The sequence below is a fragment of the Sinohyriopsis cumingii genome, chromosome 3 (genome assembly GCF_028554795.1).
Source record: "Sinohyriopsis cumingii isolate HCF-2022 chromosome 3, ASM2855479v2, whole genome shotgun sequence".
Classification (NCBI taxonomy): Eukaryota; Metazoa; Mollusca; class Bivalvia; order Unionida; family Unionidae; genus Sinohyriopsis; species Sinohyriopsis cumingii.
Genome location: NC_142963.1, coordinates 127,257,707 through 127,273,101, shown reverse-complemented (window position 1 = coordinate 127,273,101; position 15,395 = coordinate 127,257,707). Strand labels below are relative to the sequence as shown.

Genomic DNA, 15,395 nt, shown 5'->3' with positions numbered 1-15,395 from the left:
ATCAAAACTGACACTGTGACCTGTTTGTGTGCTCTACATTTATGGTCATACCTAGACTAATGTCTAACAATTTTATTTGTCATTACTTTTACAGAATGCTTACTGCATGTGTTTATCATAGGATCATCAAGAAGGCCTATGGGACAGTTTCACTCTTATCAAATGACAATATTTACATGTATGAGATATCAAGTTTGGCAACCCATTACATGCACCCCACTTTCCTCTTGAAATGGTTATGAAGTTTCTCAAAGGTTTGCAGTACAGTGGTCACTCACTATTAAGACCCTAGGCATAAATAAAATGTGGGCATGAACCCAATCAAATTGACTCAATCTGTAAATGCTAAACACTACCTCGCTATAATGTACTTACATATACGGTGGTCCATTTTTATAATACAGGTATGGTATTTAATCCCAATAAGCTTACTGTATACAGTATCAGGGATTAACTGAAAGTTATAGCCATTCATAACAGTTGTTTGTTTGTGGTAATGGATGTACAAGAAATATATCATATGTTTGCTACATATAACATACTTTTATACCATATTTTACTTTTGAAATATTTTTAGCTTTACAGTATAAACTTCAAAATGAACTGGGATTTATTAAAGTTCAAATCAATGCCTTTAAAATTATCTATGTGTGGGCATCAGGCGAGTCCTAAAATAGTTCCAATCTGGGAGTGTGATACTGATATACAGACTGAACAGCTGTACTGAACTCCAGATCAACCATCTATGATTAAATAGGTACATGTATATAGTAATCGGAGTACATATTATTTCCTTTAACTCTCATTTAGTTCTTGACTAAAAATAATAATTTTAATATGGTTTCATATCATTAAATACACTATATTGTGTATGAACATATCCATCTTTCCTGATAACAGACCCCAGTATAATGTGGGCTTGCTTATAACAAGGTATACTTTTATGGTCTTCATCAAGAGGAATAAAATAAGGGCACTGTATTTCTGTTTAACAATTAAGACACATTCATCAAACTGTACTTACATTTTCATCCACAGAATAGGTGAGTTCCCCATCATCATATAAAACAAAGAACCTTCTCTGCCACCTCTGAAAAAGATTAGGACAACTATGAGAAGACAAAAATTACATATACAGTGTGCTGGAAAATAAATGTTGTTAACACATTAACTCCTGGAAAGTTTTGTCATTTTTATCTGAAATATGAGTAGGAAACACAATTTGAAAGCAATTTCTGAATACATCCTAAAACACCAACTTCCAGGTGATCTTTCAATAACATACTGCCTAGCTGTGTTAGAAACATCGTTTTTCATTGGCTATTTGGCTCACGCATGAGCAGAAGGGTAGAAGTTGGAGTTCTTTTTCTTTGTGCTTAACAAATTAACCTCTAGCGACGACTTTGCGGGGCAGGAGGTAGTAGCCTACTGCCGAGCTCTGTAGCATCATGGTCATGCAAGATTTTGTATTGTAGAAAGGTAGACAGATGTAGCTCTACAAGGATACCAAATAAACTGGAATATCTAGTTGCACTACAAAATTTAGTTGCCAAAAAATTCGCCTACCTCAATAATTTGTTGCCGATTTTCAACAAATTCTGCCTTTTTCATAATACAGTACTATTCGTTTATTTCAACATCCTCAGGACCAAGGTCATGTTGTCAACATAAGAGATGACAATTTTGATTAAATGAAGACAACTAGTCTGAAATACTCTTGTATATTGACAACTAACATTTGTGCAGTACATTCCACAATGTGTTAAGCTATATACATGCATATGAAAAATCCATGAATCTGAGTATTCGATCATATATTAGAAAATTCAGATATCAGTCTAATCCCATTAGAAAACACTACCAAAACATATATATATATATATATAAGAAACAGCAGTCATTGTTTCATCCATATCCCTTACGTTTTCTGAAATAATTCAGTGATATTTATTATCTTAGTAGCATTTGTTGTTTATATGCTACTTGTACATGTACTTAAATTGGACTAGATTTTGATCAGCCAGAGGCAACTACTATGATGCTGAGGATACCAAAGCAATGAGGCTATTCACAGGGAAATGAAAACAGTGCGAACAAATAAAAAAAAGTGTCACATTCTTGCAAATTGTCCCACCTTCATTTAACTCAATGGCCAGATATCTATCGTTTCAACATATTGGAATTTTAATTTGGGTTTAAAAGTACCATTGGTAGCGATCGTAAGCATGAACTTTTTTGTTGCAAACGGAAACTTTCACAGCAATCACTATGAAAAATAAAACGATGCTTTTATTTAAGTCTGTTGATGACTTTCTTTGATCAAAGGTCTTCGGCTTGCTTTGATGAAGGTACATGTGTTATTGAAGGTGCTGCTAAAGATGCTCTTTGAAGGACCAAACCCGTTTGTTATGGCTGTGGCAACATCAAAATAAGTTCGTAAAACATTGACAGAGACAGATTACTTTATTTTCATTTGCTTAGTATATATACAGAATGATCTTTGAACTTTCAGCAAAACTATTTTTTCTGGTACATTTTTCAAAAACGTAAAATACTACCATCTTTTGGTACATTGTAGTCATTCCCGTTCCCATCTTCAGAGGTGGTCGATTGTAGCTAGCCAGGTAGCATGACTATTTGGGTCATATTACAGCAAAGAGTACTAAGACCAGACATCAGCATAAGCGGATTATGATATAACAATGCCATTTTAGGGTGGCTTGTCAATATGAACAAAGGATTTGTTTATGTAACAATGGATTCCAGTGGAATATTATATCCAAATTTGCAGCTTCCTGTCATGCTACCTTTGAATTTCTCAACTCCAAACTCAAGACTGTATACACAATTTTTAACAGCTAGAAATGTTGTTGCCCAAAGAATCGCCAGATGGTTTATTTTGTCGCCAAAAAAGGATAAAAATCAAAATTTGTAACACTGGGTAAGTCCAGTGCAATCCCTGATAAAGGACAATTTATTGGTGGATAATTTCTTGAATAATTACTGTTAGCATTTAAAATCTGTTCAATAAAATGACAAACAATTCTTGTTTATATTTCAGTCACTATACAAGTTTCACTAGATTGTACATTTAAATTTTGGGGTTGTGAGATAAAAAATTAAAACTAATGCATGCAAATGCATTTAAGTATCCAAACTTAAATTTCAGGAAATTTCAATTAAGACATTTAACTAATTGAAGTTTTAACTGTCTCTCAGATACTGCTATGGTCAAAATTGTATAAATATATCACTGAAGACTGATGCACTGACAGCCATTCTAAATACTTCAACGCAAGTGGTATTATCAAGCACCACTTGTAGAATCTCTCAAATCTCATTGTAAAACTTCCGTACTATAACTGTGAGTTTTAAAGGTCTGATATATGAATAAGAGCACAACGTTAACACCTAACACAAACAATGAAAGAAGAAAGCACCAAGAACCTGCATATTTATTTAATGACTAATGTGATGATTCAACTCTCCATGCTGATGGACTGAAAGAATTTTTTAATCAAAACAGTCCTACTGTGAAATTATAAACCTAAGTAGCACAAACATACAAATACACACATACAATTCCCCAATTAAGACCACCAATCAGTCAGAAAAGAGGTTTAAGTTCATTTCAGATGAAATAACCAGACCTGAGTTACATTTGGAGTTTTTTTATTTGTTGGGGTGGCTGCACTGAGAGCTTTTACTCTTCTTACCCATGGCATTCAATGACACACAACATAGACATCAAAGTTGTTTACTATATACAAAATCTGAACTTGATGAGGAGGAAGCATTTCACAAAAATGATGAATTAGGACAAGAATGTGGGCTATTTCAGTATGTGCAATGGAATGTAAACCATGGAATACCTGCAGGTTTTTCCTCATTAAGTCATACATCTGTACTAACAAATGCAAAATAAGACCTGTTGTTATAAATTTGTCTCTATAAATATTAAAAAATTAATTAATTTATTTGCTTTTACAGAAGACAAATGTTGAAACTATATTTAAAAACAAGTCCTCTATACATGTACTAGAAGAATTTATTCTCTCCAGGAATTCAAGATATGACTATTTCTTGTGGACAAATTTCATAAGCATGTAGTTGATGAGCATCTCAGTCCTGAGTAGATGTATAATGCAGATAAAACTGCATTATACTGGCGATGCACACACAGAAGGATGCTAACAATGGAGGACAAAGAAAGACTCGCATGATTCAAGCAGTCTAAGGATAGAGTTACAATCTTAGGATGCTCAAATGCAGCAGGCATGCAGATATGTAAACCACTGGTTATAGGAAAAAGTAAATGCCCTAGGGCCATAAAGGGTGTTAAATTTTTCTCAGCAACATACTGTGCTAATAAAAATGGCTGGATTACCACCATGAATATCTTAGAATGATTTGAAAACATTTTTGTGCCTGAAGCCAGAGTACACGGTACATCTATAAGCCTATCGGAAGACTGCAAAATTATACTTATTCTGGACAACTGGTCAGCTCACCCCAAAGCTGAACTCCTGTGCAAGAAAAATTTTAATACAGTGTATTCACCCCCGAACTGTACATTACTTATCCAACCACAAAACCAAGGAATACTGCAAGGCTAAGTATCGCTCACCTGCAACTTATATTAGATGTGGTTAATGCTGGCAAGTCTGTATAGACATTTATTAAAGAATTCAACATGAAAGATGTGCTGTTGTTTATTGCTCATGGCTGGGAGAAGGTACACGCATCAACACTTAAAAAAGGCAGGCATAAGTTGTGGTCCGCATTAATGTTGGAAAATTCACCTGATGAAAGTGTTGACAATGATTTCACTTGATTATGCAAACAGTGTTATAGGACCTGTTACCAAAGATATAGCAAGTAAGTTTAATGAAGAAAATCTGGCCAAGTGGATGAATTTTGATGACAAAATACCTGTTGTTTATCACCATAATGATTCTGAAATTATAGACATTGTTCTGAATCCTGATAAAATCAATGAAATTTTTCAAATGATAAAGATAACAGTGATGAATATGAAAAAGATGTAGCTGAAAGATCTGCTATTGACAAAGTAATTGAATTGTTGGGTGAAATAATCAAAGAGCAACGAACCTTCATGATGGAACAAGAGCTAATGAATTTTAATTTGATGCATGAAAAGTTACACAGGAAATGATCAAAACACATGAAACAACTTTGCTTGGATGAATTGTTTAAAAATATAGCCAAGAAGAATGTGTATCAGAGTAGTACATCTGAAAATCCTGTGGCTTCAACTTAAGTACCCCTGATGTCCCCCATCCACCCGCAGCATCAAAAATCGATGGTGAAGCAACCAACTATGTAACACAGTAATCCTGACGGCCCCCAACTTCCAAACCTTTGTGATTAACTCTACACTTCCAGTAAATTTCTAACATTTGCCACTTTGAGAGTGGTAGTACAGCAACATTCTTAGCAAGAACAGTAATTAATAAACCAATTTCATTTATACCTGCATTGTTGAATTATTATTATAGCTTGGTTAGTCTGGCAAAACTGTTAATCCAGCAAGGCATTGGAACTAAGGGTGAAAATTGGTGGTTTACCTGTATTAGCATCAGGAGACAATAGATTGGATACTACAATATAATATCAGAGAAAATACCATGACTTTTTGATGACATGAAGCCAACTCTAGGAGATAGTCTTCTTCCTAACAGACCTCAAATGGTAGGTGTCAGATACCAATCTGCTGATTGGAAACACTATTGCTACTGTATACCAATCTGAGATATTCTTTTCCTTTATTTTAAAGTGAGGATCTTGTTTGTACAAAATACTAACTGCATCATCTATCAGCTGTTATCCCATGCTGAAAGTAGATATACAAGATTACAGATTATGGCTGGTTCCAGCTGGCTTTGGGATGTTTTGTGTGCCCTCAGCTGTATTTAAAAATACTTGAACTGCACCTCACTTAAACAAGTTTTTTGTTTTACATTTGCCACAAACATATGTTGTTGCATGCCAAGTCAGTAGACAGCCTACACTCCAAATCAAGTTCTCTGATGTGTATTTCTGTAAACTTGATGATTTTGGCCACATCTGCAGGCAAAATTTAAATCTCCAATCTTTGCCTTACATGTAATTTGGTTTAAAAAAAATCTTTTCCAATGTTCTCACAACATCTGAACTTTGTAAGTTTCAAAATCTGAATTTGGCAAATCCACTAAAACTAATAACCACAGAATATATGAATTCACAGTTTTTACATTACTTGTAAAACAAACTCTCATCTATTAGGATTTTTTATGACATGTATGTAAAAGTATGGTCGTAGAACAATTAGAACAATTCTTTGTCCACTAATCAGGTACAAAATAGAACAAAAGCTGGAAACCAAGTGCCCTGACAAAGTCAGGGTTTATGTTATTTGTTCTACAGATTAGTTATAACATGTTGCAATGTTCGATAGTGAAGTTTTATTTGATCAGGTCACCAAGCGAGCATACACAGGAAACAAAAGTGCCTCCACTCCCCAACACTGTTTCCATTTATCCTCATTTGTGCATGAGATACCCAAATTTGTCCCCCCCCCCTTTTGACACCAAGTTGGTTTTTTTTAACTCACAATTTTGCATCTGCAAGGGATACATGTACGGTGCCTAAAGTTCCACCTCAAGGAATTGCATTAAATTCAGAAAACACTTTGTTTAGAAACCATTCAATACTAGCTCAAACTTTAAAGTCTCCTATTTTGAGTTGTGATACACAACTTTATGCAAATCATGAAATCACTGTATACACATTTAAAACACAATTACATCTACATGTATATACAATACATGTATATACAACACTCCTCCTATGATAATGCCATAGGGTCAGCCTAGTGTTTTTAATTGGGTAGGCTTGTCATCCAATTAAGTTTTCCTCAATAAAAATTAAGTCTTTAAGATCTCTCAAAAGCAGTGAAAGACAGTATATGCTCACAGGATCACATAATCCCCTTTTCTTTAAATAAAAGTATTGCTTTTCCCTCATTTGATTCTAGAGTATTCCTACCCTCCAATCAAACCACCAACTGCTTAAATCCAAGTTATTTTACCCTCTTCATATACAGGAAGTGAACACTGATTCCATGACCTACTTTTATTCTTTTGAAAAAGACCATATCAGTATTACCCCAAAAATATGTTATACAAATATATATATACACTCACACAAACACACATGATCTGTATCTAACGATGATTAGCGAGGAGCATGCAAAGGTAGCCATAACTGAATTATGCTATATTGTCTATGTCAATTAAGCACTGATGATTATCTGGAAAAATAACATGCTTCTTAATAAGTGTGATATGTATTTACTGTTGCCTATGAATGAAATTAAATCCCAACTGGTTAAAACATTGAGAAAATCCAGAATTTTTACTCTATGGTTGGAAGAATATTTATGACTCGAATTTAAAAATAAGGTCTGTCAGGAAACCAGAAATAAAGCTATCATTCTTTTCATCATAGTAATAAATTCACTGTATTTATCCTAAGGTTTAAAAAAAAGCCTGAAAAAACCAACTTTTGACTTATCCAGAGGGTTGCTGAAGTCATAGTCAGGAGCTACAAACAGATAACCACACTTGGAGATCTTCCGGGAGGCCTGCAAACATAAAAGAAAGAATAGTTAATTTTACTAGTTTTTGTGCTAAAAAATCTGAATTTTCTGATTAAAAAATTCTGAGTAAGGCTGGGAAGATGGGTAAAATGTACCATGATAATTTCTGATTGCTAACATAAAAAGGTAGTAAATTAAAAGTAAAAAAGTCAAGTTGAAGATAAAGTAAGTGAATGTAAAAGTGAAATCTTCAAACAGATTCAACACCTTCAATCCAATCCTGGAATGGTTCTTTGTTATTTAGTACATAAATAACTATTTTCCAACAAAATACAACATCCTTTCCAACTCTGATATAAATGGAATTACAGCAGTGATGAAACAAGAATCCCTTGAATAATTAGCATTCTTCTGACCAAACAATAATTTCCATGAATTGAAGATAAATAATTTCTTGTTTTTAACTTCTGAGTGTTGAAACCATCTCTGGTACATGTATTCTTTAGCAATAACAAGATTTTCAAGGTGTCTGCTGAGAACATTGGCACCATTTTCATTTAGGACCAACAAGGTTATCATTTCGGGCAAACAAGACAGCATAAGAAGCATTCTGACAGAACCCCATGTTCATATAGCTTTTCATTTTGGAAAAATAATAATAAAAAGATTTTCAAGATGGCTGCCATAATGGGTCTACTAGATATCAGACTTGCACTATTTCCATTTGGGAACAGCTAAATGTCTTAAGAAGTCTTTGTTGAAAGTACAATATTGACCTACAGATCATATGTCTTCTAGTAAAAATCCCATGGCAGTATCACTCTTCTTTCAGAAGTAACATTAACAAGCTTTACAAGTTGGCCATTATGGTGGCCCACTTGGTTATCACATTAACACCATTTTTATTTAGGACAAACTAGACACCATAAGTCTTTTACTACCATAACCCAAAGAAATCACCACAAGGGGGGGTGGGGGAGGCAAGCAAAATTACTATCAAGCAACTTTTGTTGGCAGGGGGTATCAGGATTAAGTAATGGGTGGAGCAGAACTTGTTGCTACACCACTTCATTTAGTGAGAAAAAAAACTTTGATATGGCCATCTATTCAGAAGTAATAGCAATAACAAGATTTTCAAGAAGGTGGTATATTGGCCAAACTAAACATTGCAAGAACTCTGGTGAAAATCTCATGTCAGTATGATGCCTTTAGGATAGTTACTGAATGCTCCTTTCTGCTCTGCCCTGTTTGAATTGATCTTCCTGGTAATTCATGACCCTATCAGCTTTCCCAGACAAGCATAATATGTCAGAAACTATTAATCCCTTTCTTATCATGACTGGGCCAGGTCTGGTGCTAAAATCTTAATGATTCTATAGTCTAGGGAATAAAAAGTATTCACTGTTAGAAAGGACAAAGAAGCCTTATGTTGAAGTCTTAACAGTCTCATACTCTACAAGAATAAAAAGTGTTCCCTGTTAGATACCACAAGAAAGGCTATTGAGAATCAAAAGGAATCTGTGTATCACAAACTACACTTGAGAACTACTATCATATTTTTCCAAGATAGTTTGATGCACTCCATAATAATGTGGTTAGTGTTGTTAGAACAACTGAGACAAATTTGTCAACAATGAGCTGAGTTTGAGCTTGAATAAAAAATAAAATGTAATAATATTATTAGGTACCCAATCAAGAAGGGTTTCTGTTTTATGGATCATAATTTTCCATGCATAATTAGCTTATAACTCTGCAGTAAAGTAAGCTTCACATGTGATTCTGATAAATAGAACTCCTGTACTGACCTTGTATAATATATAATATGATCTTCCACCAAAACCAGAGCAGATTTTATGGTTATTAATTTGAAGCATGTGTTCTATAGTTTGCAGCAACATATCCCCTACTGTTTCATGTTGATAATGATTATAGCAGAGATACAAAGAATGACCAAGAAACCCAAGCTCATTCACATTTGAACAACATTAGGCACAAACATCCATTTACCACTATATACAAACATGCACACACAGACCAGTTCAAACTCTCTCCATACCTTTCCTTGAAAAGCATTTCATCCCTGTCTTTTGAAAAGCAAAGGACAAAAATGTAATCTTTAAAAACCTTCACGTTATATTTCCATATCATTTTCTACCTGCAGAAGTTGAGATCAAATGTTCAAATAAATGTATTCAAAGTTCAAATAACTACTCAAAGTTCAAATCTTCAAATTGTTGCCATCAAAGTAACACTGGACAAGATTTAATAAGTGTATGCCAAATGTTTTCCCAGAAAAGTCTGATCAAATTAAATGTATTAGCAAAAACAGAATGCAACAAAAAGGCTGGGGCCTGGAAATAATAGGTCTGGTTATAAAACTAAAATTACAAGAAGAATGTAGCTAAAACTTGAGGATTCATGTTAAATGTTCAGATCCAAAACAAAAATGCTGCAAACAAAATTTGGTGAACATCTTTGCTACATTTAGTAAAAGATGTATATAGACTGGTATCTTATTCATTTCATCAGCATTAAAAGTAATAACAAAAAACAATAAAGGAGCATGTCACATTACCAGCCCGCAATTACGTAAGTCAAGAACAAAGGAACTGGTTAGAAGCCGTGTATATATGTTAGATGCCGCAGCTATAGTGGTCCTGTTCGTAACTGTCACGAAAGCCATCTTTGTTGGGTGTCAAAAATAACGTGGACATTGAAAGCTGTGTTCAAGAACAAAGAACCCTGATTGGCATCATAAATCTCACCAGGTTGACAGACGGCCAGAGCATTGTCTGCTAAGTTGAACAGAACAGTAGAATCGATAACCAATCGGAAATGAGAGAGGGTGTGGTCACCATTTCAATCAAAATTTAACTGAGTAATTTAGACTAAAAACTTCAGTAATTGTGAAACATTGTGCTGGAAAGTTAAAGCAATAACTCTGGAAAAGATATTGTAAATTAGCGGGAAAACTTAGAAAATTCTAAGGAAAGACAAAGCTTTGTAAATGTTAGTGAGTTATTTGCTTGATTGTGGCAGAATATTATGGCACTGTAATTGTGTACAGTATGTATACTTCATTACTAGAATCTTTAGTACACAGAATTACCTTTGTAGTGTTTAATTTATATGTGTATCTGAGAAATGCAATATGATTATGTAAAGAATTATGTAATTGCAAGCTCATGGTTAGAATTAATATTGTAATTCGCTATTTGATTTCTCAGTAGTAAACTAGTGCATTTATTCATGTGATATTCTAGATTTTGCAACTGTCGAATTGAATTGTAACTTTGGAAAATGGTTGCAGTGTGTAAAATTAGTTAAAATGGATATTTGAATATTTGTGTACACTTGTGGGAGTGTAATGTACAGAAACGCATCTGACTGCTGTGCTATTGTTCAGTATAATGAGATTAAGAATATATATACTGATGTGATGCAATTTACTATGTCTGTATAATAAGTAGTTGATACCATGCTTTTATTACGACATTGTTTACCATACAAGAGCATATGAGTATTTCGATGTGCACGAATGCGTGACCGAAAAATGTAATAGCCTTTACCTGATGAATGATTGTTGGTTTAGTGTGAGACAAGATGGCTAAGGAAATATGCTAACATCCTTGTGTTTTCAAAGGAAGTTTTATGGAGACAGACTTTCGGTGTGATTTAGTCCCGAGTCTCTAGGAGAGAGATGGAATAGAGACTAGTGGAGAAGTCAATTGTGAATCGAAGGCAAGTCGGAGAGCAGAGTCAAGGAGGAGGAGGAATTGGAGAAGGAGCAGTCGAGAAGGAGTTAGGAGGGAAGTTGGAAGGAGAGAAGAAATTGGCAGGATAGGAGAGATACAGATGAGCAGAAAACAAGGACAGATGGAAAAGTAATCTCACACCATAAATCAAAGGATGCAATAGACTATCACTTGGTCTAGAGGAAGAAGAGTGATTGGGAAATTATTATCATTTGAATATTGAATTGTATTAAATTGTTATTCTTTTGAATCTCACCTTTTGTGTTCTCAATAATTTAACTGTCTGCATTGTTGACTGGGAGCTGGCCTTACCTCTCTCTATCAATAATTTCACTCCCTACAAAATCGAGCTCAGGGTGTGTATTTAAATAATATATTGGGAGCACCCCTCCCCAACCCTACCAAACGCCACAGAACACAATGATAAAATCACAACTTCATCAAACATGCAATACTAAATATATGTGGGAAAGCCTGCCAGTAGCTTCTCGTGGGTCGGTGGTTCTTCCCTGAGTTTTCCAGGGTTCTTCCTCCACCATTTATACTGGCCGCCATGTATAGCCTATCTTGTGCTGAAAAATGGCGTTAAATCCTACAACAACAACAACAATACTAAATACTTAACACAATATGGGTACACTGTATGTACATGTAAAACAAATCCTTTTCTATTCTCTTGCTATAAAAAATACAGATGTTACAAAAGCATGCAACTTAAAACTACCTTAGTTCAAATACTAATTATTAACACCTATGCACACAGCTTTTGCCAGGAAGTTTACACACACCTCCAGTTGGTAAAAACAAATACCAGAAAATAATGTTTCCTTGAAGAGAATGATGCCCTACCGGCTGCAAAGAATTTCCAGTAAATTAAGATAAGACCATGTGTTTTCCTTTACTGCTCTGTGTTGAAACCCTGTCTGATATTCTTCAGTGACAAGATTTTCAAATTAGCTGCTGACTGGTGGACCTGTTGGGTGTTTCACTGGCACTGCTGTATTTTCATTTAGGACTAAGCAGCCATCATTTAAAGTCTTTTAGTGAAAACTTGATGTCAAAATAGCCATCCATTCTGGCAAAGTAGTCACAGATTTTCAAGATGGCCCCTGTGACAGCCATATTAAATGTACAACTGGCACCATTTTAATTTAGGACCAACTAAGTAACATAAGTCTACTGGTCAAAACTCCATCTTGATATAACCATCAATCTGGGAGGAGAAAAGATAGAAAGATATTATAATGGTCACCATGTTGGCCATATCAAGGTGCAGCCAGACACATGTACTGTAAGAACTTTTTTTTCATGAAAACCTTGTGTGTGTGTTTGTTTTGTTAATGTATCTTTAAAAATTACCCAGTCATATCACTACTCCACTTTATAGTGATGTCTAGCATTAGGGCATCATGTCGCACACATCATGTCCCAGAGAGTCACATTGTCCTGACACCAGTCTGACAAGTCCTAACACTAAGCTCTTAACATGAGCACCAAAGGAGGCAGCTGCTAGTACCATTTTTTTAAAAGTCTTTGGTATAACTCAGCCAGGGTTAAAACCCATATCAATGTGATCCTCCATGAACTTTACAAAAAGTATCAATAACAAACTTGAACAAATGACATACGAACCAGCTCATAAGCTCTTCTGCTCTATAATCAGCATGGCTAAAAATTATATAGTCTAGAGAGACATGCAGTATTAACACATTAACCCCTAGTGACGACTTTACGGGGCAGGAGGTAGTAGCCTACTGCCGAGCTTAGTAGCATCATGGTCAGGCATGATACACTAAAGTGGATGGTATTATAGAAAGGTAGACAGATGTAGCTCTACAATGATACCAAATAATCTGGAATATCTAGTTGCACTACAAAATACAGATAGAAAAACCCCATTTTTTGGACCCGACTTTTTTAACGCAAAATTCGCCTGTGGTCGGAATCCCATTTTGTGTTTGGATTTTAGACTTTTTGGTCTCAGATCTAAGGCAAACCGGTATGAACTGCAAACAGACAGATGAGCCTTTGCAAAAAGTAGGATAAGATGGGCATTTGGAATAAAGAGTGGTCTCCATACAAAATTAATGGCTCCGTTTAGCAAAAAAAAAAACAAGTCCAACTTTTACCCTTCTGCTCATGCGCGAGTCAAATAGCCAATGAAAAACGATGTTTCTAACACAACTAGGCAGTATGTTATTGAAAGATGACCGGGGATTTGGTGTTTTCGAGTCTATTCAGAAATAGCTTTCAAAATGTGTTTCCTACTTGATTTTCAGGCAAAAATGGCAAAAACCTCCAGGGGTAATGTGTTAACTGAAGTCAAGTTCTAAACAAAAACCACTACTGACCAATGTTGAGGAGCCTTGATGCTAATCAAGGCACTTTTAACTATGCACTCTGCTGACTTGTCTCTGAAAAACATTATAACATATCCACTGTGGATTAGTGCAACTTACATTATAGTCATATGTGTAATCATTACTGACTGTTGCAAAGGGGTTGGGGGGCTTTCCCTGTTTATCACTGCATACCCTAGCACTTTTTCCTTTTTCTGCCATGGTAAAAATACATTTTTTTTTAAATGTTTTAAAAAATGCCCAAAATCGACTTGTGCATCTGAGTCAGTTTTGCCCAGGACTTTGAAGCACTTAATACCTGTGTATAAAAAAATTAAAAAAAACATGCCTACCCTAATTTTAAAACTAATGCAACAGGATGAAACACATTTTTTGTGTAGACCTGACCCAAGAAAGTTGACTACAAAACTCAACCAATATATGAATGATATATGGACATGGAGGGAACAAAAGACCAAAAACCATGGTAGGTCATGAAAGGTAAAATTTTACAAGAATGTCTCCATATATTGGGCAAACCGTCAATAATGAATAAATTGCTCCAATGATGGCAATCTGTAGAGGATCACTTACAGATAAGTTACTGTGTACTGAAGCTAACTCACTGCAGGACCCTATTCAGTCAAGAAAAATTCTGTTGATATGACTAAAATTACTGGTAACTTCCACTTAAGGTAATTACTCGAATGAACAAAAAACGCATTGTAGGTGCCATGGGATCCAAGGATTAACTCATTACTGGTAATTTTGTGAAAATCTGGAAGCAAAGTACTGTCCCGGTAGGTGTAGTGTTCACTCAATATTTTTACACTCCAATTCTTCACCAATATCAGTTTTCCCCAATAAAATGTCATGCCACAATTGTTTGGTATCTTAATTCCCACTTTCACCTGACACTCTCACCATCTGCCAAGATTAATTCACATGCAAAGGTCATTATAATACTAGCAACATTTGATCCCAATCATCAACCAGCACTATCTTCTGATCTTGGGGATTCCAACTGTAGGTACAGTACATGTAACTGAGGCATGCTTGATTAGCCACTATTCTCATTCCCTAAGGCAATGGTTTCTGTAATCCAAGTCTCTACCTAAATGTCTGTTTAAGAAACAGACTCTGCTGTAATTATTGCAATACACAAATGATCATGATCAACAGAACAAACTTTTTAATATAACAATTAATTAAAGCAACCAAAACGAATGGGATAAGGTTCAATACACCTGTTACCGTATATACTTGTTTATAAGTCTAGTCAAATTGCAAACAACAAAGATCCTGATCAGCCATAGCATGTGTCTGAAGATCATGATCCATACTGTTTGTTCTAATGATTACTCCTAACAAGATGCACAGATCCAGATCTGCCAATGCATAATGCAACAGCAGATCAGGGTCTGTGCAGATTGCAGTTAGATTCAAATTATAAGCAAGTACATACAGTATCTCTTGGCTTAAAAGTTTTTTTTAGGACTAGGCCTCAGGACATGATGTCTACTGTGATCAGACTGTGTATCTGCATGAACATTTCCATTAACAACTGACTTCATTAAGCATTAGTTATAATCCCAAATATTTACAATAATAAATAAAGAATAAAACTTCATTCTGTAATGTATGAATATACTGCACATAAATTGCTAATACTACTGTAAAAGCTTCATCTCCTGTCAGGCT

At 34.9% G+C, this 15,395-nt stretch overlaps 1 protein-coding gene across 1 annotated transcript in view; it reads right to left on the bottom strand.

Moving 5' to 3' along the window:
• The window catches only part of LOC149803808 (uncharacterized), a 151,283-nt gene that overhangs the window by 119,905 nt on the left and 15,983 nt on the right, over positions 1–15,395 (bottom strand). Inside the window, exons 2-3 of the mRNA XM_089953619.1 lie at positions 7,565–7,645; positions 1,025–1,090 (exon numbers count right to left, since the gene is read on the bottom strand). Of these exons, the coding sequence (XP_089809745.1) occupies positions 1,025–1,090; positions 7,565–7,645 (147 nt within the window). The remainder of the gene's footprint in view (positions 1–1,024; positions 1,091–7,564; positions 7,646–15,395) is intronic.